This window comes from Macrobrachium rosenbergii, chromosome 31, assembly GCF_040412425.1.
Source record: "Macrobrachium rosenbergii isolate ZJJX-2024 chromosome 31, ASM4041242v1, whole genome shotgun sequence".
Classification (NCBI taxonomy): domain Eukaryota; kingdom Metazoa; phylum Arthropoda; class Malacostraca; order Decapoda; family Palaemonidae; genus Macrobrachium; species Macrobrachium rosenbergii.
Genome location: NC_089771.1, coordinates 24,438,601 through 24,466,585, shown reverse-complemented (window position 1 = coordinate 24,466,585; position 27,985 = coordinate 24,438,601). Strand labels below are relative to the sequence as shown.

Here is a 27,985-nt window from a genome sequence, read left to right as displayed (position 1 = left end):
TATGTAAACATCAAAGGCCAATTTATTAATTTATTCACAAAAATCAACAACATAAGAGAGCAGTAAAAAAAATAAAAAATATACATTAAAAATTCCTCTCCATTGGAGAGACGTATAAACAGATTCTAATGACTAATATCACATCTTCAATGAGACAATCCGGTGGTTTGTCAGGTACGTACAAAAAATACAGTATTTTATCTACACAGGCATCTTACATATTACTGACCAACCGTACAAATTATATATACATATCGGGAGATACGTGTTATACAGAGAATTGTTTTTGTATAGAATCACTCAGTACATTCATTGTCAGTGTCAGTCACTGTCCTAACTGGAATAATGACTCCACAATCTTTGACGTAGCATTTCGTAACTGGTTCCAGCTTAGCAGCAGCTTTTATGACGTGAAGACCTTGCTTTACGAAGCCGACAACGTTGAAGATGTGGTTTTTACTCGACCCTAGAATGAAGTGGAACTTGGTGGAGGTCTTGCTGCCCACAACTGCACCCAAACTCTTCATGCCCTTGTACACACTGATCGCCCAACAATCTTCGATTTCTGGAACTATGGTCCCGCCCTTGGAGCCATCGGGCATATGGTAAACTCCCCCACTCAAAAATCCCTCTTCGTCCTGGAAGAACCTGGTGTTCCTGAAGGAGACGTCCTTCTTCCCAGAGCCCATCAGGAACATTTGCTGCTCTAGAGAGCCATCCGTCAGTAACTGAATGAATACTCTTCCTTGCAAGGGCTCTCCGTCAGCTTTCAGTTCCAGAAACACCGTCCTCTTGCGATTTTCCAGCAACGTTTCCACGAACTTGTACTGGAGAGGAAAGATGGCATGATTTAACAAGTGTTGGTAGGAAACATAGCTAACATTTCCTCTTATTACTTTGGCAGTTTCTCTGAATTGTATTGCTCTGGAAGTACAATGAAAATTTAAACCATTTCAGATAGAATAGACAGATTATGAACACCAGAAGCCCAGTAACTAATTTTTAAGCAAAGACTGAAGTCCTGAGACTTTTTGTACATGATTAACTTTATATAAAAGCTGTCTGAATATTGACTGTTTTCCTATTATTCCCCTGAAAGGCTGCATTTGTACTTACTGGCAGCGTAACACCACCAATGGGTGGCTTTCCTTCATTGAGTGCGTAGAGCAAAAGTGTTTGGTCTTTGAGAGCAAGGCGGGCCCATCTGTGTCTTCCGTTCTCTTGCAATGTTGCATAAAGTGGTTCCCTTCCTTCGGCTAACCTTTTGATCTCCTGGAAAAGATGGGTACATTCTTACAGTCTTCTACTAGCTTTTTCTCACCTGGAATTCACATTCCAGTCTGAGCGTGCGTATGTGTGTTTGTGTGTATGTGAGCTTGTCATCCTACTAATTTATGCTTAAATGTACTTTATACCAGCTAAAATTATGTATTTTTATGCAATCTCTATTTGTTTACTTGCTTATATGCTTAATTGCATGCAGGTAGATAACAGCAATGGAAGTGAGTTCCAAGTCTATTTTCTTAAAGTATATTTTTGTTTTTGTCTTGGAATTTTGATTCTAACTGAATTCTTCCTCACCATTCTGAAATGTTCCACCATTTTGGGACGTGGTAACACCAGGCTATTTTTTTCCTTCTCGATGATGGCCTTCAGCTCCTCTTGGAAGTCAAGAAGCCCTTTGCAAGAACCCGCCATACCGTCAGGAGCATTTGTGGCACGAAATGAATCAGTCAACTCCTTCAAACGCCCTTTGGCCTTCCTCACTTCCTCGACATTTTCCTCCCTTTTGCCTAGCAAGAGAGGTTTGAGTTCCTCTAGCAGGCACAGATGACTTCTCTCCTGAGTGCAGTGTTTGAGACAGAGGTCATGCATTCCATATTCCAGTTCGAAGTCGTCCTTCATGGTCTCGATCTCCTTGAGGACGTGGGCAGCAACCTCTTCGTACTTCGTTCTGATCTTATCTATGGCGTCGGTAAGCTGGATGACCCTACAGGGGCCCCTAGGGAGAGTTGGATGGTCTAGTACTATGCAGTTTTCACAAACCCACGAACTGCAAGAGAGGCAGAATAAGGCTTTGGGGCTGTCATGAACGACGCACTTCCCCAGGTCTTGCTTGTTGTGATACTGGGAAAAGTCAGCAGACAACATAGCACTATTTACACCACCAGTGTTAATTTCTTTGATTCCCGTAGAGCGACTGACTCTTAATAGCTGGTAGTTCACTTGTGGTTCGCCATCCTTGCTTCTCTGATGTGTTTGAAAGCATTCAGGGCAAGGTTTTTCACCTGCAAGCAATGCCTCTGTGCAAGGAGTGCAGAGCGTGTGCCCACATGAAAGGTTTTTTGGTTGGCACTCATAACTGAAGTTGCTGGAACATCCTTGGCATCTTAACAGCCCCTGAAACAATAAGTGAACATTTTTTAAAAATTCTGACGAGCATAGAGAATATGAAACTGTTATTCTTTCCATTAAATAATGGTCTAATTCTTTCATTCATCAGCATTCTTCTACAAACTTTAATCTGTTCTCTCTTTGTGTGTGTGTGTGTGTGTGTGTGTATGTATATATCTTTTAGGTGTAAGCTAAAATTCCTTTACAGTTACACCCTTCCTATTTTATTCCTGTAGGCTACTGGAAGCGTTTCCTTGTTTATGTAACTTATAACTGTAAAATATTTCAAGTACTTTTTATCCACAAATCCTAACCATAAACCAAACATTTTACATTCGTTTTTATTATACTGTATCCACATTAGCAGCAGTATTCTTACTTATGACTATTTAAATACAAACCATTAACCTAAAACGTGACTTGGTTTAAGTAATCTTTATTTCCTTACATTCTGTGTATACATCTTAACGTTATTTTCTACTATTTCCCTTCTTCTAGATATTTGAGGAACTCGTCTGTTAAGCTAACCATTGTTTACGTTCTTCTTCTCAAGCCGACTGTTTTGAATCCTAGACCAAATCTCGTTACATATTGTTGCGTCATGTGTAGACTACTTTTCTTTTTCCGTTATTACTGCTGTTATTATCATCACTCATTTCTCTTCCCTGTTTCAGGAGTAACATGACGTTTGCAAAAACCTATCACATGCAAGAATTAAAGTTCCCAAATATGCGTCTTTTCGTAAACGTATTACCAAGCCAACGGTTGCGTGACTCAGCTGGGTCAAAGGACGCCCACGCAAGGAACCCAAGGAACCACGATGTCAAATTATCATTTATTAAATAAAGAGATACATATCTTATGCCTTAGAAGTATAAAATAGTATAAACATTAAAGCTTCGATAGCTCCTCTTAACCTGTCACTATATAAATAAAATATCTCCGAAAGTGAATGCAGATATCGAAATTATATCAGTTTTATCTTTACTCAAAGCACGATTTCTCGCATTTTCCAGGAATGTCCATAACCCAGGAACGCCGTTTTGACACAACCTAACATATGATCGAGCACCATGGCTAAAGCAGCCATCTTGTGTATATTTCGTGTTCTATAAGTGTTCAGAGTTTTAGACGCTTGCACACATTCACGGGAGAGATACCGTTCACTTTCTAGACCGAGTGAGGAGCTCTGATGATATGTAACTTGCCAGAGGTGTGAGACCTGCTGCGGATGACTCTGCGCAATATTTGCGATGTCAGTGTTTAACCTATTAAACCACGTTACGTAGAAGGAATAATTCTTTTTCTGTCTAACTCTATATAAACTTCTAGCAATCTATAAGTAAAGCAAATGTATATAACAACTCATAAGTAGGTCTAGGAACCTATAAATCGTCCGAGATAACCATTTTCTGGCGAAAGGACGCCGGTAACTTGGCCGATTACGTGACGTTGTGCAACATTCCTCCAAACGCTCTTGATAACACTTGTTGAATCTGAGCGAGAATGATCTTTATAAGTGATGAAGTAATCCTAAGGTTGTCCATGTCAGAAATTATGTATATTTATATATATATATATATATATATATATATATATATATATATATATATATTTTATATATATATATATATATATATATATATATATATATATATATATATATATATATATATATATATATATATATATATATATATATATATGACAGAGATAATGATAATAATAATAATAATAATAATAATAATAATAATAATAATAATTATTATTATTATTATTATTATTATTATTATTATTATTACCTTCAAATGAGCCATAAACTCTTCAGCGTCATCTTCGACCGACTCCTTATTCTTCAATTCGTCAATTTCCATCAAATCATCGGCGTCACCATCAACCATCATGGCGTCTTTTTCCGTTTCCGTCTTCGTGGGCTTCTGGGGAAGAAGAAGAAGAAGAAGAAGAAGAAGAAGAAAAGTGGTTGAGGGAATGAGGAAATGTTTGTCTTTCTCTCTGTCTTTGCCTGTTTGTCCGTCTCTCTCTCTCTCCCCCCTTTAATTGTAAAAAAAAAAGTATAAGCAAAAATATATATTTATGACATCAGTGACCATAGATTTTGCGACGACAGTGTACGTAAACGGATCAGTTCGTGTAGGAAACATATCACTATTTCAAATGTGTTGTTGCTAGTAACAATTAATGATACATTATTCATTTCCGAAGGTGGGTAGTGCAGTCAGTGCACCTCACGCAGTGCACTGTAGGCATTGCTTAAGTTTCTCTGCAGCGTCCCTTCGGCCCCTAGCTGCAACCCCTTTCATTCCTTTTACTGTGCCTCCGTTCACATTCTCTTTCTTCCATCGTACTTTCTACCCTCTCTTATCAATTGATTCACTGTCCAACTGCGAGGTTTTTCTCGTTACACTTCAAAACTTTTTACTGTCAATTTCCGTTTCAGCGCTGAATGGCCTAATAGGTCCCAGCGCTTGGCTGTTGGCCTAAATTCTACATGCTATTCTATTCTCTATCAGTCAGTTAGAGTTACAGAGACGTCATATGTTTATGGTCAATTATAGTGTTAACCTTTTTAGTCACCAGGTCTTTACGAATCTGGTCCAGAGCCAGACCAGTGGTAAGTGACACTTACCTTATATTTCACTTTGTTCGTCTCTGCTATGATGCTCTCCTAGCTTTCGTTGTAGAGCAGAGCACCAGTTCTTGATTCAGGTATGTTTAAAAACTCAAACTTGAAAACAAGAGGAATTTGGATGAAGTGGTAAAAGGACATAAAGTAAGTGAGGAAATCGCCATTCTCTGGTTAGGATAAAAGGCACCCCTTTCTTCCTCTTTACCATTAGCCTTCTACAGTCTTTCTTACACACTTCTTTCACCTTTATGTCATCTATGGATCATGGAGTTTTGTCAAGCTCAAAGCCTACGTTACCCTCACTCTGTCTCTCTTGAATTAAGTTTTTTTAACATCTCTTTTTATCATTTATTTGTTAAGGTTCGTTTAGAGTTACCACAGAGACCCCTCAGGATATGGTTTGCCATAAGGATCTTAAGAACGAGAGGCTCTGTGTCAGTCCTCTGGAAGAGACATGTATGCCTACTGGCAACACAAAGTTTAAGTCAATAGAGAATTCCCAAACGAATATTATTTATCTTCGTCAGAAATTCTTTCAGTGGAATTTATGTAAACTTATCAAAGGCCAATTTATTAATTTATTCACAAAAATCAACAACATAAGAGAGCAGTAAAAATAAAAATATACATGGAAAAATTTCCTCTCCACTGGAGAGACGTATAAACAGATTCTAATGAGTAATGTCCCATCTTAAATGAGACAGTCCGGTGGGTTGTCAGGTACATACAAAAAATACAATATTTTATCTACACAGGCATCTTACATATTACTGAACAACTGTAAAAATTATATATACATATGAGGAGATAGGTATTATACAGATACAGAGAATTGTTTTGTATACAATCACTAGTCCATTTCATTGTCAGTGTCTGTCACTGTGCTTTGTCAGTGTCAGTCACTGTCCCACTGGAATAAAGATTACAGTCTTTGACGTAGCATTTCGTAACTGGTTCAGCTTAGCAGCAGCTTTATGACGTGAAGACCTTGCTTTACGAAGCCGACAACGTCGAAAATGTGGTCTTTACTCTTCCCTAGGATGAAGTGGAACTTGGTGGAAGTCTTGTGGCCCACGACTGCACCCAAAGTCTTCATGCCCTTGTACACAGTGGTCGCCCAACAGTCCCCGAGGTCTGGAACTATGGTCCTGCCCTTGGAGCCATCAGGCTTGTGGTAAAGTCCCCCACTCAAATATCCCCCTTCGTCCTGGAAGAACCTGGTGTTCCTGAAGGAGACACCCTTCTTCCCAGAGCACATCAGGAACATTTGCTGTTCCAGAGGGCTTTCCCTCTGTAACTGAATGAATACTCTTCCTTGCAAGGGTTCTCCGTCAGCCTCCAGTTCCAGAAACACCGTCTTCTTGCGATTTTCCAGCAACATTTCCACGAACTTGTACTGGAGAGGAAAGATGGCATGAAACAATTAATATTTTTCCATATTACTTTGATAATTTCTCTGTGAATTTTATTAATCTAGCAGTGCAATGAAAACTTAAACAATTTCAGACAGACTGGACACAATATGAACACTAGAAACACAGTAACTAATTTGTAAGCATACTGAAGTGCAGAGACTTTTTATACATTATTAACTTTATAAAAAGCTGCCTAAATATCGATTGCTTTCCTATTCCTCCCCTGAAAAGGCTGCATTTGTACTTACTGGCAGAGTAACACCATCACTGGGTGCCTTTCCTTCATTGAGTGCGTAGAGCAAAAGTGTTTGGTCTTTGAGAGCAACGCGGGCCCATCTGTGTCTTCCGTTCTCTTGCAGTGTTGCATAAAGTGGTTCCCTTCCCTCGGCTAACCTTTTGATCTCCTGGAAAAGAGAGGTACATTCTTAGTGTTCTTCTAGCTTTTTCTCACCTGGAATTCACATTCCAGTCTGTGTGTGTGTGTGTGCGTATTTGAGCTTGTCTTCATAATCATTTATGGCTAACTGTACTTATACCTGCGTGAACTCTCTATATTTTTTTTATGAAAACTCTACTTGTTTACTAATTTATATGCTTACTTGAATGCAAATGTGTTCTTAGCAATAGATGTCAGCAATGGAAGTAAATTCGAAATCTATTATCATTGATATAACATCTTTTTTTGTCTTGAGGATTATGATTCTAAATGATTTCTTCTCAACCGTTGGAAATGTTTCACCATTATGGGTCGTGGTGGCGTCGGCCTTTCTTTTCCTGGGTGATGATGGCCTCAGCTCCTCTTGGAAGTCAAGAAGCCCTTTGCAAGAACCCGTCATCCTTTCCGGAGCATTTGTGGCACGAAATGAATCGGTCAATTCTTTTCAAACGCCCTTACCTTCCTCACTTCTCGTCATTTTCCTCCCTTGCCTAGCAAGAGGTTTGAGTTCTTCAGCAGGCGCAGATGACTTCTCTCTGAGTGCAGTGTTTGAGACAGAGGTCATGCATTCCATATTCCAGTTCGAAGTCATCCTTCATGGTCTCGACCTCCGAGGACGGGCAGTAACCTCTGTCGTACTTCAATTCACGATCTTATGTATGGCGTCGTTAAGCTGGATGACCCTACCAGGTGCCCCTAGGAGAGTTGGATGGTCTAGCACTATGGTTTCAAAACCCACGTACTGCAAGAGAGGCAGAACAAGACTTTGGGGCTGTCATGAACGACGCACTTCTCGAGGTCTTGCTTGTTGTGATACTGGGAAAAGTCAGCAGACAACATAGTACTATTTACACCACCAATGTTAATTTCTTTGATTCCCGTAGAGCGACTGACTCTTAATAGCTGGTAGTTCACTTGTGGTTTGCCATCCTTGCTTTCTTGATGTTTTTGAAAGCATTCAGGGCAAGGTTTTTCACCTGCAAGCAATGCCTCTGCGCAAGGAGTGCAGAGTGTGTGCCCACATGAAAGGTTTCTGGGTTGGCATTCATCACTGAAGTTGCTGGAACATCCTTGGCATCTGAACAGTGGAAACAGTCCCTGAAACAATAAGTGAACATTTTTGAAAATTCTGACGAGCATAAAGAAACTGAAATGTTTATTCTTTCCATTAAATAAGGACCTAATTCTTTAATTCATCACCATTCTTTTACAAACTTGAATCCGTTCTCTCTTTGTGTGTGTCTGTCTTTTAGGTGTAAGCTAAATTTTCTTTACAGTTGCACCCTTCCTATTTTATTCCTGTAGGATGCCGGAAGCGTTTCCTTGTTTATGTGACTTATTTCTGTAAAATATTTCAAGTACTTTTTATCCTCAGATCCTAACCGTAGCCTAAACTAAACATTTTGCATTCGTTTTTATTGTATCCACATTAGCAGCAGTATTCTTACTTATGACTGTTTAAATGCAAACCATTAGCCTAAAACGTGACTTGGTTTAAGTAATCGTTATTTTCCTATATTCTATGCATCTTGACGTTATTTTCTACTATTTCCCTTCCTCCAGATATTTGAGGATCTCGTCTGTAAAGCTAACCATGTTTTTCGTTCTTCTTCTCAAACTGGCTGTCGTGAATCGTAGACCAAATCTCGTTACATGTTGTTGCGTCATGTGTAAAAACTTTCCTTCTTTTCCTTTTCCGATATTACTGCTGTTATTATCATCACCCATTTGCCTTCCCTCTTTCAGGAGTGACATGACGTTTTCAAAAACCTATGATATACAAGAATGAAAGTTCCCTAATACACTTCTTTTCGTAAACGTATTGCCAAGCACAACGTTAGGTGACAGCTGATCAGACGCCCACCAGTACTAAGAACTTAGTATCATTATTATTATTATTAAATAAATAAGAGATACCTTACGGCGTAAGAAATATAGAAGAGTATAAACATTGAAGCTTCGATACGCTCCGCTATCCTGTCGCTACATAAATAAAATATCTCCCACAGAGTAGTTTGAATGTCTTAAGTTTAACGTTTTTTTATCTTACCTCAAAGCAGGATTTCCTCGTATCTTCAGGAATGTCCGTGTAACTTAGGAACACCGTGTTGACACAACCTAACATATTATCGAGAACCATGGCCACAGCAGCCATTTTGCAGTATTTTCCTCTTTTAAGAGTTTATAGTTTCAGACGCTCGCGCACACACACACACACACACAGGAGAGGTATCGTTCGCTCTCTAGACTGAGAGAAGAGCGTTGCCAATGTTATATATGTTGCCTGAGCCGTGGGACCTGCGCTGGTGACTCATGCGCCATGTTTGTGGTGACGTCAGTGTTGAAACCTGCTTAACCAAGTTACGTAGAAGGGATGAGTACTTTTCTATCTAATTCTATGTTTACTTTTAGTATTCTGTAAGTAAAATAAATGTATGTAACAACTAATAAGTAGGTCTAGGAACCTATGAATCGTAAGATAACCGTTTTCTGGTGAAAGAATGCCGGTAACTTAGCCGATTGCGTAACGTTGTGCAACATTCCACCACACGTATCCCTCATTATCTGAACGCTCTTGATAACGCATGTTAAAATTTAATATTGTTTAATGTTATATATATATATATATATATATATATATATATATATATATATATATATATATATATATATATATATATATATAAGTGCAACAAATTGCTCTTTTCTGGGAGAAGAAAGTAAATTATAATGATCGAGAATGACCTTTATAAATGATGTCATGCTAAGGTTAATAAAGTCAGAAATATATATATATATATATATATATATATATATATATACATATATATATATATATATATATATATATATATATATAGAGAGAGAGAGAGAGAGAGAGAGAGAGAGAGAGAGAGAGAGAGAGAGAGAGAGAGAGAGAGAGAGAGAGAGAATTTTGTTCTCATTTTATGCTACATGTCAGAAAGTTTATTGTGAAACATAGGAATAATGAAAGAATTTTTACATTATAATCGTTTATTCTGCTATAATTGTTAATAATTCCGATTCGGCAGCTTTGGAGGGCAGCGTTGCCAAATTGTTCTTTGTAATAATTTTATATATTATTATTTGCTGGAATATTATAATTATAGAAGGAATGTAGATTGTGTTTAGAGATTTTCCTCGAAGGAAGAGATATATATATATATATATATATATATATATATATATATATATATATATATATATATATATATATATTCTCTCTGTAATATAAATAAAATGGAGACCTTGCGCTTCATTTAAGAAAGAGATGCCTTTGATGGGAATTTCTAAATACAATTTACTTTCCTTCTGTAATCACAATATTACTGCAAATAATACGTAAAATTATTACTAAGAAAAATGTGATAACGCTGTCCTTATCTGATGCGAGAGTGATATGCGTCAAAGTCCAGATCAATATAGAAATCGTTGCGAGAAAACGGTTCTAATTCCGCACGAGTTAAAATCCCGACATATTTGTTCATTTGTTTTCATAATTCAGGGCTTATGCTGACAGTATTGAGAACTGACATATGAAGAAGTCGTTGTTCTCATCATTATATATAAATCAAGTGAAAAGGAGATTTCACTCTAGAAAGAGAGAGAAGGTTACAGAAAGGCATTCACTAGACAACACGTTGCCTTGTCAAGGACGCGGTTCCTTCAGCTCAGATGAAATATTGCCTGGTTTTGTCAGGGATGTTTAAAATCGAAGTATTAAATATTCGGAAAATAAAAAGAACTGTAGATGTAGTTTTAATTTAACATCTCTTATTCTAACAACTGTCTGTGACGTTTTAGAGTCACAACATATATATTTATATGTGTGTGTGTGTGCGCGTGTGTTAATAAACCGAGCACGATGGTCTCGTAACTTCTCGATTTCTCAATATTACCAGGAATTCTTGTCACTCAGAGGCCAGAAATCTGACAGGAAATGAGTGAACAATTCTCCTTACGTATGATCATTTCTCACCCAAGTTTTTTTATTTTCCTTCTCTTTCTTGGGTGAAATTCACCCTCTTTTCACTGTTTTCACTCTCTTTATATATTGTCTTGACAACACTGGCTTGTTAATATGCTAACGCTCGATATTGTCAGATCTACTTGCCGGCATAAGACTTGAAATATGAAAGCAAATCAACAAACATGGTGAAATTTGAACTCACACGAATTAGAACCGTTTTCTCTCAACGGTTTTGCTTTTAATCTGGACACTGACGTATATTTCTGAGTTGCTGTTATCTTAGGTTGCATCCGCGCTACAAATACGATAAATATGTCGGAAACTTGTCGTATACACGTCACAAACAGGATGACAACGTGTCAACGATATTAAGTTGAGAACGAGCTTTGGCAAATGCTGGATAATCGTTTGAAGTACTGGATAGAGCTTCCAGTGAGTTGCTGATTTGCCATCAACTTGTTTGTGATGCGTTGGTCACAAGTTGTTGACGTGTTTATGACATTTGTTATTGCAGTGGACGAACCTGTAGTATTAAGCACCGGTTAGAGTCACTAATAAGTCGCTGACTCGTTATTAACCTGTTTGTGACATGTTGGCAATAAGTTGTCAACTTATGTTGAATACATTTTATGTTGTAGTGGATACACCCTTGGTGTCTTATGATGGCTGGCAGGATTTCAACAAGCTGGTGTAAATGCTTCAAAATATACTTGATGGTTGTGTGTTTACCAATTTTTCAACAGTGTAAAATGCTATGTGGCTGAAACTGGTTTTATGCTGATTGTTACTTTATGAATATGAACCCACAGTAATAATATTTCTGGGTTTTTCTTCATCTGAGATGTCTTTGTACAAGGATTAATTTTTTCCTTAGAAGTTACGAACTCACTGCGGTACTAATCTTTCATATGGACAGTCATGTAGAATTTTAATAAAGATGCCATTATTTTGTTGCAAATATTTCATGATGATGGAAGTACTTCTCAGGCAAGTATAGAAAATAATAAGACCTTTTGCAATCAAATATTTTATGATTATAAAAAAACTAGCAGAAGTTGTAGTGCACATGACTGAAATAGACCCATTGCAGTAAAATATATCATGATTATAGAAAACTAGCAGAAGCTATAGTGAAGATGACTGATATAGACCCATTGTAATAAAATATTTCAGTGATTATAGAAAACTAGCAGAAGCTATAGTGAAGATGACTGAAATAGACCCATTGCAGTAAAATATATCATGATTATAGAAAACTAGCAGAAGCTATAGTGCAGATGACTGATACAGACCCATTGCAATAAAATATTTCGTGATTATAGAAAACTAGCAGAAGTTATAGTGAAGACCGGCATTTGACTGAAAAAATTTGCAGTAGTCATGACTCATCTTTGCAAACGGACCCTATGCCGTTGAATAAAAAAGTTGCAGCTCTAGATGCTGTCAGCAAAAATTTCTGATGTGGAAAAGTGGTCTGCATATAAATAGGGAGATTTTCATCCCAAAAAAAAAAAAAAAACTGACAATGATGGTCCTATTTTTTTAAGGATGTTTCCTTCAAGTAAAAGACTGGAAGACGTTGTGTCATGTTTGCTAATATGCGGTACACAAATCCTGTGATGTATAAGTGTAAAGCCTCATTCAAAAGTTTATAGACCTCTCTAGCAAAAAAAGTTACATTTTATTTCACTGAAGACGATATTCGGTTATTACCAATAATTATGATTTTAGATTTATATCCTAATTCCTCTCGGTTAATCCATAAATAATTCCCTGCTAAAAGGTAGTAATTCTATGTATATAAATTCATCCCCATTTTGACAAAAAGAATGTATTGAAAGACTGGTTTTTGGTTTAAAAGTTTATTAATACGTAAGTTTTAAAGAGGTGCTGATAACTACAGGAGATTATCATGACTTCGAACAGTGCAGGTAAACAACTGATTATATGAGAGAAAGAAATGAAGTATTATAGGTACTGATAATTATCGATCATTTATTTTTTCCTTGACTTTGCCACCAAAGTGTGTCAGGTTAGCTTCAGGTAAAGTGTATTAAACTGTAGTTTTTGACAAGAAATTGGTAATTTTCTGTGAATTAATATTGAGTGATTTTGGCAGAAATGGGAATATTATTTTTTTCTACCAGCGATCAAAATTTGGCTTCAGTTTAGTTTTGGTCTAAAAATTTCTGAAAATATCTGAAACCTCAAGGTATAAATTTCTCGAAATTTATACCACAGTTGTACCAGTACGGTAAATTTGATTTTCAATAGACCTTTTTAGTTGTAAATATAAATGTATGTGCATTGATCCAAAACTTTACAAGATGAATATTCAGGGATGAACAGAATATTCATCTCTTTTGGGTTTTTGTATCTTATGCAAAAGTTTTCACAGTTACAAGGTGAAAGCTTTGTATATTTAGACCAGTGGTTCTTAACCTTTTTCAGTCCCCGCACCCCTTCATATCTAAGAAAATTTTCTCGCACCCCCATCCAATTTAAATACAATACAAACATATGAAAAGGATTAGCGATACAAACCTTGCCGAGAAATTATCAGATGTATTCAGTTACTGAACAAAGGTACTTTTTCATGTCAAACGAATAGTGTCAATTAGTAGGATACAATGAATGCAAATTATAACAGTAATAATTATGAGAAATACATCAGTATCTTTAAAAAAACTAACTGGGATAATTATAGTAAGAGGAAAAAATTAGGGAAAAATATATTTTACTTTCTCATGGTAAATAAACAATTACCATTGCACCCAGCTGTCATGTCTCATACCCCCAGGTTTGAGTTTCGTACCCCTGGAGGTACAGGTATAGTTAGAACCACTGATTTTGACGGAAAATTATCCCCAACTGACCCACAATAACAGGTATTTACTTTTGACTAAAAGTAATTTTGACATGGTTGTGAGTTCCGGCGTATAAAATATGTGTTTACAAATCTGTCTTTTAAAAAGTATTAATTTTACAATGAACTTCTGATTATATACACACTTATGATAAATTTGTCTTATTTTTTTTTTTATTTTGTGATGATTGAAATGTGTCATTTTGTTAAAAATATCTAGGAGTCTTTACCAAAATTAAGATTACTGTTCCCAAAATTAATGATTACTGTTACCCAGAGTCCATTCCCAAAAAATTAAAATGCCGTTCCCAAAATTCGGATGACCATTTAAAATTACCAACAAAGAGATTAAATGACCGTTCCCAAAATTAGGATGACCGTTCCCAGAATTAAAATGACCATTCCCAAAATTAAAATGCCGTTCCCAAAATTCGGATGACCATTCCCAAAATTGGGATGGCCATTACCAAAGTTAAGATGACCGTTCCCAAAATTAGGATGACCGTTCCCAGAATTAGGATGACCGTTCCCAGAATTGGGATGACCGTTCCCAAAATTAGGATGACCGTTCCCAAAATTAGGATGACCGTAAAAACTCAGAGTACGTTCAACAACTCATTATTAAAATGGTAATCCAGCGTGTCAAATTTGCATAAACAGATTAAGTGACTGTCACTGTTCCGGATGATATGACTTCTCTCTGGTAATGACGTAATCGAAAAATAGTGAAATTGAAAAATAGTGACAATTTTGCATGAACAGACTGAGTCGCCATTCCTGATTATGACTTTTCTCTGATAATGACGTAACTGGAAAATAAGAACATTTAAAAAATAGTGATTTTTTTCTGTGATAATGACGCAATCGGAAAATAGTGAAATTGAAAAAATAGTAACCAATTACATTTTTTGGAGTTATTACCATTTCTAAACAACAGAATCATCTGATGATGAATATTATATATATTTGAAAATCTAACTTGAGAACAGAGCGTACATTAGTGAAAACTCTACAGTAAGCACTTCTAAGCAATCAGAAATATTTTTATTCGTTTTTATCTGTTCTTTGAATGATAATAAAAACTCATGAATTTATTTTCTGAACAAATTTATATGAAATTCTTATATTTGGTGTTTGATTTGGGACTAAATTACGATCTTTAAATTAATTTTATTCTTTCAGTGAGGTAATATTTATTTTTTAAATTTTCAATCTTTGAATTATTTTACATCAAATTCACGTCTTATTTTAGGCAAATTCACATTTGTCAGTTTAAAACCAATAAATGTTCGTTATTGAATTTTTAAATTTATATTCTTTGAATTAATCTATATAAATTTTACATCCTCTTCTTGTCAGCTTAATCCCTAGTCGGGATCGCTGTTCTTAACTATCAATATAAACTAGATAAATTTTTAGTATTTTAAAATTTTAATTTCCTTCTCAGCTTAGTCCCGAGTCGGGGGCGCTGTTTTAACTCCCAATTTTAAAGCAAACAAATTTCCAGTATATTTCTTTTAACTTTTAATCTTCTTCCCAGCTTAATCCTAATGGGGGTCGCTGTTTTTGACCAAAGACACTTGTCTGTGTTAACAGACCTAAGGAATAACAGTCTCCTCAACAGACAACTCTCCCTCGAAGTCATTGCCGCCCTCTGGCGCCTGAGTCGAGGAGGCCGACGGCGCTGGCGATTCGGAGGCCTCTGTGGTGACGAGGTCTTCTGCTTCAGAGACTTCTGTGGACAGGAGCTTTGTGCCCTGCTCGGTGCTCGTTTGTTTGGCGTCCGGGGAATTTACCTGTTTCTTCTGTGGATAGATTTCAAAGGGGATAAATATTTTAAGGAAATGCATTAAGATAAATATATTGATTGAATTTATATTAAATTAATATATTAGTTTATATATATTAAATACATTAATTGAATTTACATACTAAATTAATATATTAACTTATATATATACATATATACATAATTTAATATATTGATTTATTAATATATATAGTTAATTGATCTATTTAGCTTCTTATTTTATGGGGAATTTCAAGTAATTTTATTTTTCTTCTTTGAAGTTATATTGAAAATTAAATGGATGATTTAAACTTTTTTTTATATGCAAGATCAGGTAATAGGAAATCTCTCTCTCTCTCTCTCTCTCTCTCTCTCTCTCTCTCTCTCTCTCTCTCTCTCTCTCTCTCTCTCAGAGAGAAGAATAATAATAATAAAAATAATATAATAATAATAATAATAACTAAGTATAATAATAATATGTAAATAATAATAATAACCTTGTAAAATTATTATCATTGTGTGTGTATATTATTATTATTATTATTAATATTATTATTATTAATACCTTCACTATCATTACCATAATCGTCATCATTATCATTATTACCTTCAAATGAGCCATAAACTCTTCAGCGTCATCTTCGACCGACTCCTTATTCTTCAGTTCATGTTCCATGATCATCGATCACCTTAACCATCGCGGCGTCTTTTTTCCGTTTTCGTCTTTATGGGTTTTAGGTTCATCTCGAGAGGCCGTCTGGGAAGGAGGAAGAAGAAAGAAGAAGAAAAAGTGGTTGGGGAATGAAATATTAGTCTCTCTCTCTCTCTCTCTCTCTCTCTTGTACCTGTCTCTCAGCTCTCTCTCTCTCTCTCTCTCTCTCTCTCTCTCTCTCTCTCTCTCTCTCATGCCATTGAATGTCACTCTCTCTTCTCTCTTTCTCTCTCTCTCTCTCTCTGTACCTGTCCATTGAATCTCTCTCTCTTTCTCTCTCTCTCTCTCTCTCTCTCTCTCTCTCTCTCTCTCTCTCTCTCTCTCTCTCTCTCTCTCACACACACACACACACACACACACACACACAGTAAACTGTCATTAGATTTTATCTTACCATCAACAGTCTCGGCTTCACCATCATCCTTATCCCCATCATTTTCATCTCCACCACCAACCAGATCCTCTTCGTAGGTCTTATTGTAATCATTATCATAATCATCCTCATTATCATCATCATCATCATTATCCATCTGGGAGTCGTATTCATCGTCGTAGGAGAAGTCGTCCGCATAGTCGTCAACTCTTCTTCTTCTTCGTCGTCATCGTCGTCGGTCAGATTCTCGATGTATTCCAGAGCCGCCTTCTGGATGTCGGCGTTGATGAACGGGAAGAAAAATTTGGTGATGTTGTCTGGAAGGAAATAGAACGAATAAGAGAGGTCAGGTCAGGGTCAGGTCGATCCTGGAACGAGGTCATGGGTTAGATTAGGCCTAGATATATGACGCATATTGCAAATGTACCGCACCAAAAGCCTCTGTATGCCTATTTTGGTGATGTTGTCTGGAAAGAAACAAAGACAAAGAAAGGTCATGGGTCAGGTCAATCGCGTGACGAGGTCACGGGTTAAATTAGGCCTGTATGTATTGCATATTTTACCCAAAAGTCCCTTGCTGATATAGGCACACTAAAAGTGAATTAAGTAAACTAAAGGTTTCTCGAAAGTAACAGAAAGAAAAAGAGAGGTCAGGGGTCAGGTCACTCTGGAACGAGGTCATGGGTTAGATTAGGCCTAAATGTTGCAGGCTATTGCATGTGTATACATATTGCCTGTACTGCACCGAAAGCCTCTGTAGGCCTATTTTGGTGATGTTGTCTGGAAAGAAACAGAACGAGAGGCCAGGTCAATCGTGTGACGAGGTCAAGGGTTAGGGTAGGTCTGTGTATTGTATACATGGCAAATATATACATTTTGCAGTTACTTTAACTAAAGCCCCTGCTAATATAGACGAACACAAGAAATTAATTAAGCACAAAGTATATTATTCTCGACCGGTTTGGCCAATCATTTTAAAACAGTAATTGATGTCAGCCATCTAAAAGGTTTCTTACAAATCTTGTTTTTGTAGGCTGCTAACCGCCCTCCTGCATTAATTTCTAATTCTGCAAATTTTAGGACAAAAAACTAACTTTTCCAAAGGACTTCTGAACTTACTGTTGAACCCACAAATCTCCACCACCTTAGGAGCAAGGCAGGATTCCCATTGGTGGACCTGGTTGTAGGCGCTGCCTTCCAGTTCTGTGTCACATTCCTCCATTGCTCTTAAGACTTCCTTCCTTCCCTGCATTGATAGAAAAAGGAAATCAATTAATTTAGTAAAATGGGATCCTAAACATTTAGAATGGTGCATATCCTTATATAATATACAATTAGGTATTCATCAGAATGCACTGAAAAGAATATGGGAGCAGCAGTGCTCATAGATTAACCTGTGTATAAAAGAAATGGAGCATGTTAAAACTGATAAATTTGTCAAAATGTTCGTTTTTTTTATAAAGATTTATTATATTATCCTTTTTTAAGTTATACAGCAAAGCTAACATATAATCTGCAAATTTTTCTGCAGTCTTCATACATAAAAATTCTTCTACGAGATTTGTCACAGAGCAACGATTTATTCGATTTTGCAGGGAGGTTACCCTTCCTGCTTTGGTTCACGTACCAATAGTCCATTCGTCTATGTATTTAGCTTTTGTGATGCAAGTGATGACATTTTTTTTTCCTCTTCAACGTCATAATTCTGAGAGAAATCATACTCACTTCAGGGGCAAACTCCCAGGTGAAATTGGACACGAAGTCTCTGTACAGCTGGCCATTGAAGCCTGTCTCTTGAGAGAACCAGTTCATCTTCTCGGCCACGCAGATCTTGGACGAGACCATCGTCTGAAAATGAGATAATTGATAATTAACGTTTAATATTTTGTATAATTTCGAGGTTATTGGTATCAATAGCTACCTTTATCAAGGGATTTATTCTGGGATTTTAATCTGGGCTTTTTTTTCTGGAATGGTCACCTACAGTAATTTCTGGCATAATTCTTGAAAATTTTCTGCTTTTGCTCCAAGAACCATACTCTAATTCCGCTAACTCTAAAGAAATATAATTACCTTGATCTTACAAATTATTCTCACTTTTTTTACTCTATACAGTTACAGATCATTCTGAATTCAACAATTACCTTTTATAACATCCTGAATTCGACTAATTTTCTTGACTGCAAAGAGATTGTTCTTATAACCAAATCTAGGGAACATTCAGGTCTTACCAAGGTTGGTTGTGACTTTGGGTAATCTCCCGTTTCCTATACTGTCTAAAATGGATTTGAGAATTTGAGAACTAAGATAATTCGTGAATTGTTCATCTAACCACTTTGAGACTGTCATCACTAATGGCATATTAGATCAATTCTCAATTGCAAACGTCATTTTTTCAGGGATATTTTACACTATTTATTTTCCTCCTCCCTTCTTCAGTAGACTATTTTTTGAATACATCCATTACTACTAGTTATCTACTATAAACTGATATTCTTCATTAAATATTTCCTTTGTCAAGGGGCTTACCTGGGCAAAGCGACCCTTGTTTGAGCTTGCTAGAACAGAGAGTTCCTTTGTACCTGCCAAACAGAAAATGAATTTAATTTTAAAAGACATTCTTGTTTGAAACAAGAGAATGCTTAGTAACCTGAATATGCTGCATTTACCTTTAAAATGGGTGTTAATACGTATGGTACGTGTAACGAACACACAGATATAGATTACAAATATCTATCAGGATATTTCATAATTTTGTAGTTTTAAACGATTGATATATATCATCATGGCTACTCCTCTCTCTCTCTCTCTCTCTCTCTCTCTCTCTCTCTCTCTCTCTCTCTCTCTCTCTCTCTCTCTCTCTCTCTTTCAAAAAAATTTTCATTTATTTACCTGAAGCAGACTTGACTGCATGCTCAGACATACACGTATCGAAAAGCTCCTCAAGCAACAGATTCTGGAAAGACAAGATTGAAATATTATTGGAACAATGACGATTTAAATATTATTGGAACAATTACGATTGAAACATTATTGAACAATGACGCTGGTGAGTACATGTAAAATGATCATTCAGTCAAAAACTTAAGATATTCTTAAGATAATCAATAAATTACTTATCAGTTGTTTACAAAAAGCCTTATATACTTTTTCTGGTAATGGTTTGTGTGCTCTTGCGTTTTAGAACTTAATAAAAGTGGGAAATGGTTTCTCATGTACCTGGGAAGAAAGGCTTGAATATTAGTGACTGACCCCAAAAAAGTTACAAATTGCTATTGAAAGCACTACATCTTATGTGACAAGATATGTTGGTTATAACACTTGAACTAGGTATTTCTCCTGAAGTTAACAAGAAAATGAGGCAAAAATGCTAGCCTTCCCTTTCATGTAAATTACATATAACTTCTCCATATTATAACATCATCAAGGAAGTTTATAATCAGTAAGCTTAAGCAAAAACTCTAACGTTTTAGACCAAGAAAACAGCCATTGCTACCTCTTAAGAAGGCTAAAGATAGCGCTTACCTGGTGATCAGTGCTAACGTTAGCACAAGCAGTTGACGCATCTCTGCCTCTCTCCAAGTAAGATCTCAGGAGTTGCTGGTGCAATGTGCAGTGTTCTTGTACCAGCTGCCGTACACAGCTTCTCAGGAGAAGGAATTGCTTTGGGGAAAGATGGTTAAAAGATTTATTATCATTGTGTTTCAGGTAAAGCATTTCTGAAAATAAATTATGTGCAGGTTTGCTAAAGGAGCTTTGTTTTTGTTGACTTCAAAATTGTTACATAATTATGGCAGTGTTCGATTGCTCATTTCTCTCTCTCTCTCTCTCTCTCTCTCTCTCTCTCTCTCTCTCTCTCTCTCTCTCTCTCTCGTACACACACAAACTTAATCTGCTTTGCCTCTCTCTCTCTCTCTCTCTCTCTCTCTCTCTCTCTCTCTCTCTCGTCTCTCTCAAACTTAATCTGCCTTGCCTCTCTCTCTCTCTCTCTCTCTCTCTCTCTCTCTCTCTCTCTCTCTCTTTCTCTCTCTCTTACACACTCACACAAACTTAATCTGCTTTGCCTCTCTTCTCTCTTTCTCTCTCTCTCACCTCTGTTGCATTCCCTCCGGTGCTATTTGTTGCACAAATATTGATTATTGTCTGCATCTTCATCAAGGCCTGAAACAAAAAAAAAAAACGCTTCATTATTCAAGCAAAGAAATAAAAGACATAATATAATTTCCAGGTGATATACCAATATGAACACGCCTCTTCAAGAAAGAGGGGCTATAGGCGAATCTTCACACTCACTGAGACATCAGACGAATCCATCCTGAGACTGTTTTGGATTTTCATCAGTGACCCATCTGTTTTCAAAAGTCCGTCAGTCTACCATACAGCGGGCGAAGAATTCGTGTCTCTTCGTTTTCACCTCTGAATTACAGCACAAATATTCGTTAAATAATGGCTGAAAGTATATTTCGTTAAATATACCAAATGTACTTTTTTTTTATTAATAGCTAAATGTGTATTTTGAAATGATAGCTAGATGTATATTTTTTAATAGTAGCTAACTATATTTTTTAAATAATAGCTGAATGTATATTTTTTAAAGAATAGCTTAATGTCTATTTTTTTAATAATAGCTAATTGCATATTTTTAGATTATAGCTGAATGCATATTTTTATATAATATCAATGCACATCTTTTAAATGATAGCTAATGTATATTTTTTAATAATAGCTAAACATACTCTTTAGATAATATCTAAATGTATATTTTGTAAATTTTAGCTATATATATATATATATATATATATATATATATATATATATATATATATATATATATATATATATATATATATATATATATATATATATATATATATATATATATATATTAATAATGGCTCACCCTCCAAGTTTTTGTACTTCAAATTGTCAATCTTGTCTCCTTTGAAGAAACTCAGCATATAGTCATGGGCCTGAAAAAAAAAATATATATATATATATATATATATATATATATATATATATATATATATATATATATATATATATATATTATTAAAAGCATACCTGTAACACTGATATGTCCCAGTAGGTTGAATATTATTTCCAACTTGTGAAGATAAACAATTCATCTAAACAGAACATTCATCATTTGTCTGTTATATAAAATATCTAAATAGTGACATGTAAATCTTTACGGAATAGAGGAAGACACTAGATTCTTGGTATTGTGACTAGTTCATGTAACTGAATATTTCAAAATTCACGATTTCACAGTCAAAATTCTATGAATATGAACATTTTTATTGTGAATTGTACTCGAAAGACCAGGCGAAGGTATACAAAGTTAAATATATAATAAATTGCTTTAAACAATACAAAGTTAACTATGACAGAATAAAAACACTTCACAGGAGAGGGATTCCACTATACACTTGAAGCGGAAGCTGTAACTGATGAAATATACAATATTTCTTTTAAAAAAATAATAATTTCAAAACTGAATTAACCCTTAAGGCAAGGTCCGCTCAGCAACAATGAATTAAATAAATCGGTCTAGAAAGTGAAGCACCATGAAAAGCAGTTTTCCTTTTTTGTCCAATAAATAAATCATATTTCAGAGCGAACGTAAATCCGAAAAAGGTACCAGGCGGGATTTAGTTAAAGTAATTATCCAGCCCTGTTTATTTTTGCGAACGTTCAGTAAACTAGGAAAAGCGTGAATGTCCCTCACATGTTCATCTTGAAGGCTGATTACAAGGTCAATTCAAGGTATTGATGTTAAACTCCAGATGAAAGTGCCTTTTCCTTACGGGAGAGACAAACAAAGTCTTTTAAAAGAATGTAAATAAGCATGAATCTTGATTTGAAAAAAAGGAGAAGAATATTCTGTGTTCCAAAGATTTCCTGTAGACTTTAAGAGGCAGTTAATTTGCGTCGAGTACTTAAAAATAGACACGAAAAAGTTATACTCAATCTTTTATAGATGCGATAGACCAGTCTTTTAAAATAAAACAGTTAATATGAGTAGAGTAAATGAAAATAGACGCGAAAACGTTAAATTCAGTCTTTTATAAAGACGCTAGACCAATCTTTTAAAAGAAAATGAAAGAGTTTGATAAACTTCAGGAATCAAGAGGGTAAGATTTCTATATCCCAAAGCTAGGTAGAAGGCAGAAGATAGAATAGTAATTTAAAAGGAAACGTACAAAGTTCATAAACATCAGGAAAGAGAGAGAGAGAAAGAGAGGGTAAGGTTTCTATATTCCAAAGTTGGTTAGAAGATTGTCTAATAATTTACCTTGCGTCCACAAGATCTGCTTAGCTTGGCGTTCCTCTCTTGGAAGTTTGATATCCTTCATGCACTTGAAAGGATGGCTGATCCACTGGGTACGTCCAGTTCTGGCTGATGTCCTCATTTCCATACATTCTCCTGCGAAGAAGAAGAAGAAATTAGGCCTAGCCTTGAGTCTTCAGTGACTGTAAACTTTAAACTAACAGTTTCAATGTTTGTCTGTGAAATGCCTCCATTATTTCAGCTCAGATAAAGTTACCTAGTACTTTATGAAACCGAAATGCAAGTAATTCTTCAAACATGAAGTCTAAACTTGGCGTTTCTTGAAAGAAAGCTGACAGGACACTCAGCACCACGAAGATAAAGCTAAAGCTCTTGAAACAGTCCCACCTGTAGGCATTTCTGAAGCTCACCTGTGTGGTAATGGCGATGATTATGGGGGTGGGCAGCAATTAAGGTCAGGTATGCCGCCACCAAGACGAGGACTCTCAAGGTGAACATTGTCCCACCTGTTGGGGAAAATGTCATTCATAAAAACGAAGGTGAATTATCATATTAATAGATTATGGAGAACAAAAGGGAATGAACAAAGTATTTATGATTCATGTGGTTCATTTCTTAAACATGGAGTATTCGAAAAGATTGTTTACCAAGAAGTGAAACAGGTTGTGAGGAAAGTCATTCGAGTAAACTAATTTGTAAAGAAAAAAAAATCCCAATAAGATTCTTATATATCTCTTGTACGTATAGAAGAGATTCAATTCTAAGTCAAAGCATTTGGGCATTTTTTACAAAGAAGCAGAGTGTAATCATCTATTTTATTTTACATCTAATTCCATGGGATTAACGAGGTGCTTTAATATTTATAATAGTTATCCATAACTTTTATATCTGTTTTCTTCATAGGGAATAAATTAATGGGAAACTATTAAATTTTACAATGACTGCCCAGCTACTGCAATCTTACAGCGTCACCATGAATTTAGGAATTCATAATGGTAATTAAAGAGTTTTTAAGGTATATGCAGTTGAGCAGAAAGATTTTGAAGTAATTATAAACCCAATTTGCTTCATGATCCTTGAATGAAAGTAAAATAAAAAGATATTTCGCTGGTTTTTGGGTAAACCTGAAAGACTACAACCGCGGCCTGGTTCCTTCCAGTCGAGAACCGAAATAATTACGCTTTTTGTTTTTGTTTATTACGCTTTTTGTTTATTTTTTGTTTATGTCTTTGTCTTTTCTTATGTTTATGATATCTATTTGAGTCACTGGAGTGAGACCACAACGTTTTCCAGAAAACACTCGTCCATATTCCAGATTCTGGAACCTGATTTCCGCGATCAAACAATGTTAACATGTCAGTGGGACACTAGAAACCGGATGGTATGGACGAGTTAATTTCACGGCCTATTGTTATGCAAGTGACATAGCAAGTTGCTATGCCACCCTGTATTTACCATATAAGTACCTTATTGGCCTAGCTCCTTTTAACATTCACTATTGAACAGTGTTGATGTAGCACCAGCTCAAATAATCATATGTGCTGTGTGTGTGTATATATATATTATTTCAAGAATACAACTTTCTATACATGTTGCATATTTATTTATTAACAGAAATCATTAATTCCATCTCTACATGAGAAGTAAATGAAGGCACACTGCTATAGAGCCTAGCCTCTACATTCACTAAAGATCTTAAACTCCAGAGATTATTAAGCAAAGCCAAACGCTTTGGTCACATAAGCTCTTATAAGCTTTACAGAAATGTCCAGCTTACTTTGGGAGTCCAGTGGGAGTGGAAATGGGAAACAATGAGACCAAGAATATGTCAGAATGAGTAACTGTCCTATTTTCATGGTAGATTTTCCACCCTATGCAAATTAGAGCCTCAAAATTCCTCCTTCAGAACAAGTGTTCAAGACGAAATGAACACCACTTTGCAAGCCTGTTCTAAATTTGTAGCTCTTGACAACGGAACCGTTGCTGTAATGAATTGTATTACATAAGATGATATCCCGGAGAGCATTTCACAATAATGCCCTAAAATGGAAAATAACAGTATCTGCAAAATTTTCGAAATTGAGATATGCCACCCATTGGGCTCGTGAAACACTAATGCACAGTTACTGCAGTTTCAGAATGATCCTTCAATGGATTCCACGAGTATTTAGGGGGTCCCATTTGCAGTATCTGCAGCAAAATCAGTGGTAAGGCAAGGAAGTATCTACCATTTTTCTCAGTTTTGTATTTTTGCAGATACGGCAGTCTTCCATTTTAGGGCAGAATAAAATACATCAGAAATGTTCTAAAAATTAATTTTTGTTCCCTAAATGTAATAATAATCATTATCGTCATCGCCTTTGCAGCGCAAAGAGCCTCTGTGAAATTCCGCCACTCATGTGTTTCCTGTGTTCTATTCTCCACAAATTTCCACTTTCCTCCAACCTCAATTAGCTCTCGTCTAAGCAGGCCTAGGTCTTCCAACATGTCCAGACCATCTTTATCTTCCTTCCGTCATTGTCTCATCTACATATGGAACTTTCGTGATTTCCCTTGGGGTAGCACCCCTGATATGTCTCCTGAAGCTTCATTCTCCAAAAAAAAAGAAAAAAAAACTTTTAGACATATTTTCTGTCTAAACACAATTCATACCCCTACTTATTTAAAATGATATTAAACTTACCGAAATCAAGAGGCTCCGATTGGTTGTAATCAAAAGTAACCGTAGGTGACGCTGACACTGACAGAGCTTACACTGATATGACAAAAACAAAACGGACCCCGCCCTATATATAACCTACGACAGAAACACACGTACACATGCACACACGGATGTACAAACTGATGTACACGCACATAGCACCTAAAGCTCTCACCAAAATGGAGTATCGATGGAAATCGTAAAGCAATGACTGTACATGTGGGGAAACATTATTAGACCTATATATAATTGTTTTAATTAATTGTATATTACTAGTCACGACATATCTGGACATAACCACAACAAATGTGAAGATATGTCGTTGTATTAATAAAGTAAATAGATGAATAGATACATAAATAGATGACTAAGTAGATAAATAAGAGGATTGACAAGATTGCGCAAACCACTAGCCACCAGAACCTTCCGCGGGGGTTAGGATAGGCCTAGGTACGTCTTCGACGCCGGGAAATGCAGTTTATTATATATAACCCACATAAGACTAATGTCATTCTAGGCACCTATAATTCATCCATGGCTATTCGTGTTATTCGTGTCACAACGAACGCATCTGGATGCAACGAACATGAATAAAATATAGAGATCAAAGGCGGTTTCGTTGGTCATAGGGCGGGGGATTCTCTCTCTCTCTCTCTCTCTCTCTCTCTCTCTCTCTCTCTCTCTCTCTCTCTCTCTCTCTCTCTCTCTCCCCTTTACATCCTGTCCATCGCAGGGCGGAGTGCCTGAACTGCACCTATTATTCCCATCCGTTTGGGGCAAGTACGGGACACAATGACTCGTGGTTGGGGAATACTGTTAATATAACTAAAGCTTTAGGTATACAGCAACGCTGTTTGGCTGTAGGTCTAATGTTCAGGTGTATGAACAATGCAATCATGTTTCTTTTCTTTAAGTTGATGAGGCACGTCCGTATGCATGTTATTTGCAAGGATGTACATAGGCCTACACACATGACACCTAGATGTATAAATGGAAGTGTATTGTTTATTTTGTTATCTTTTTAATATGAATTTGGCAAGTATTGTTTATGCATCATATGCTTCCAGCAATTGTCCATTACGAAATGGTTAAAACTGAACAATGTGAGGTTCTGTCTTAGATCAAATAAAACCGATTTTAATGCAAAACAGGACAAAAATGAATTCATTTAAAAATCACTGACATACGATATTTTGATACCATTGCCCTTTTAAACATGACTGATAACCCAAACTCGTTCCTGGTCACCGAATATAATGACTGCAATTCGGAGGCGTTTTTTGCAAACAGAACTCCCGATGAATACTTAATAAGATGGATATTTCCGCTGCGTCCGAAACCGCAACAGCGTCATTGGGCAGTGTTGCGGTTTTCCATCATGTTACCGCCATTTTTGGCGGTATGAATACACTGGTAATTTAAATAAAGCATCTGATTGTTGTGATAGGTTATATTATGTTAAGTATTCCCTGAAGAACTAGAGATGGAACTGTGATACGGAGATTTGACGTGAACTGTGAGATAGATTATTAAGAAAAAAAAAAAAACATATTTTAGAGTTCGATGGTATCTCAGCTGATGTAAGGACAGAAATAACAGTATAAGGTAAAATTATAAACAAGGTTTTATTAGAACTAATATTAGTGAAGGTAGAATTAACACCAACCACATATGATATAAAATAAACTATTTTTCTTGTCTCTAGTTTGTTTGTATAACCAAAAGCATAGTATTTATTGCAAATCAGTAAGTTTCACTACAGAAGTTGGCAACAGTGATTGCAAATCTTGCAAATTGGCCAATAAAATTCTAGAATAGTTACTTAAATGTAATTTGAAGGCAAAAGCAGTCTTACTCGTATTTATAAAAGAATACAGTACAGTTATTCAAATATAATTTGAAGGTAAATACAGTTGTTACATATAAAATAATACAGTGCAGTTATTCAAATGTAATTTGAACGTAATTACAGTTATATATTCCACAAAAAAGAGGAACTTTTAGAATATGACGTTTCAGTGATTTCTAAGTAGTGTAATTCATTGCAAATTTAAGGCTTATATTTGTGTCATGTTACCCTTATTTGGACGAGAGCTTTAAAAAGCCTTGCATGTTTATAGTAACGGTACTTCTTTGAAAAAAAAAAGAAGTGAAATGTATTCGGAAATAGCGAATAAAATAACTGTTATCGAATAGAAAGTTTATTTGAGTTTACCATCGGTTTAGTTTCTTGCTTTCGTGTGAAAACAATAAAAAAAGTAAAAATGCAACGAAGTTTCTTCGGCGCAGTCGAGTTTTCTGTACATCGTATAATCAAGGCCACCGAAAATATATCTATCTTTTGATGGTCTCAGTATAATGCTGTA

General features: G+C 35.9%; 2 protein-coding genes and 2 long non-coding RNA genes across 5 annotated transcripts in view; all 4 read right to left on the bottom strand.

Moving 5' to 3' along the window:
• LOC136855421 (uncharacterized) overlaps positions 1-20,949 on the bottom strand; it is a 31,816-nt gene extending 10,867 nt beyond the window's left edge. For both annotated transcript variants that reach the window (XM_067132421.1, XM_067132422.1), the window contains exons 1-8: positions 20,917-20,949; positions 20,716-20,784; positions 20,149-20,286; positions 19,516-19,579; positions 19,153-19,205; positions 18,349-18,471; positions 17,743-17,869; positions 16,645-16,940 (exon numbers count right to left, since the gene is read on the bottom strand). In XM_067132421.1, the coding sequence (XP_066988522.1) occupies positions 16,645-16,940; positions 17,743-17,869; positions 18,349-18,471; positions 19,153-19,205; positions 19,516-19,579; positions 20,149-20,286; positions 20,716-20,784; positions 20,917-20,937 (891 nt within the window). In that variant the 5' untranslated portion in view covers positions 20,938-20,949. The remainder of the gene's footprint in view (positions 1-16,644; positions 16,941-17,742; positions 17,870-18,348; positions 18,472-19,152; positions 19,206-19,515; positions 19,580-20,148; positions 20,287-20,715; positions 20,785-20,916) is intronic.
• On the bottom strand, positions 17-9,167 carry LOC136855420 (uncharacterized). Its single transcript, XM_067132419.1, has 4 exons — positions 8,943-9,167; positions 1,582-2,400; positions 1,117-1,272; positions 17-827 (listed from the first exon to the last, which is right to left on the bottom strand). The coding sequence occupies exons 1-4, from the start codon at positions 9,045-9,047 to the stop codon at positions 297-299; spliced, it is 1,611 nt and encodes a 536-aa protein (XP_066988520.1). The 5' UTR covers positions 9,048-9,167; the 3' UTR covers positions 17-296.
• On the bottom strand, positions 6,003-7,156 carry LOC136855422 (uncharacterized). Its single transcript, XR_010858029.1, has 3 exons — positions 7,056-7,156; positions 6,705-6,860; positions 6,003-6,437 (listed from the first exon to the last, which is right to left on the bottom strand). It is a non-coding gene; the product is annotated as an uncharacterized lncRNA (long non-coding RNA).
• Positions 20,950-20,987: 38 nt separating the features above from the next.
• On the bottom strand, positions 20,988-26,809 carry LOC136855255 (uncharacterized). Its single transcript, XR_010857969.1, has 5 exons — positions 25,602-26,809; positions 23,329-23,424; positions 22,922-23,053; positions 21,524-21,593; positions 20,988-21,039 (listed from the first exon to the last, which is right to left on the bottom strand). It is a non-coding gene; the product is annotated as an uncharacterized lncRNA (long non-coding RNA).
• Positions 26,810-27,985: the final 1,176 nt, after the last annotated feature.

Coding starts and splice junctions, on each gene's coding strand:
- LOC136855420 (XM_067132419.1), bottom strand. CDS start 9,047: ATGGCTGCTGTGGCCATGGTTCTCGATAATATGTTAGGTTGTGTCAAC. Junction 2,401..8,942: donor CGAGGAAATCCTGCTTTGAG/GTAAGATAAAAA, acceptor TTATTGTTTCAG/GGGCTGTTAAGATGCCAAGG. Junction 1,273..1,581: donor TGGTGGAACATTTCAGAATG/GTGAGGAAGAAT, acceptor CATCTTTTCCAG/GAGATCAAAAGGTTAGCCGA.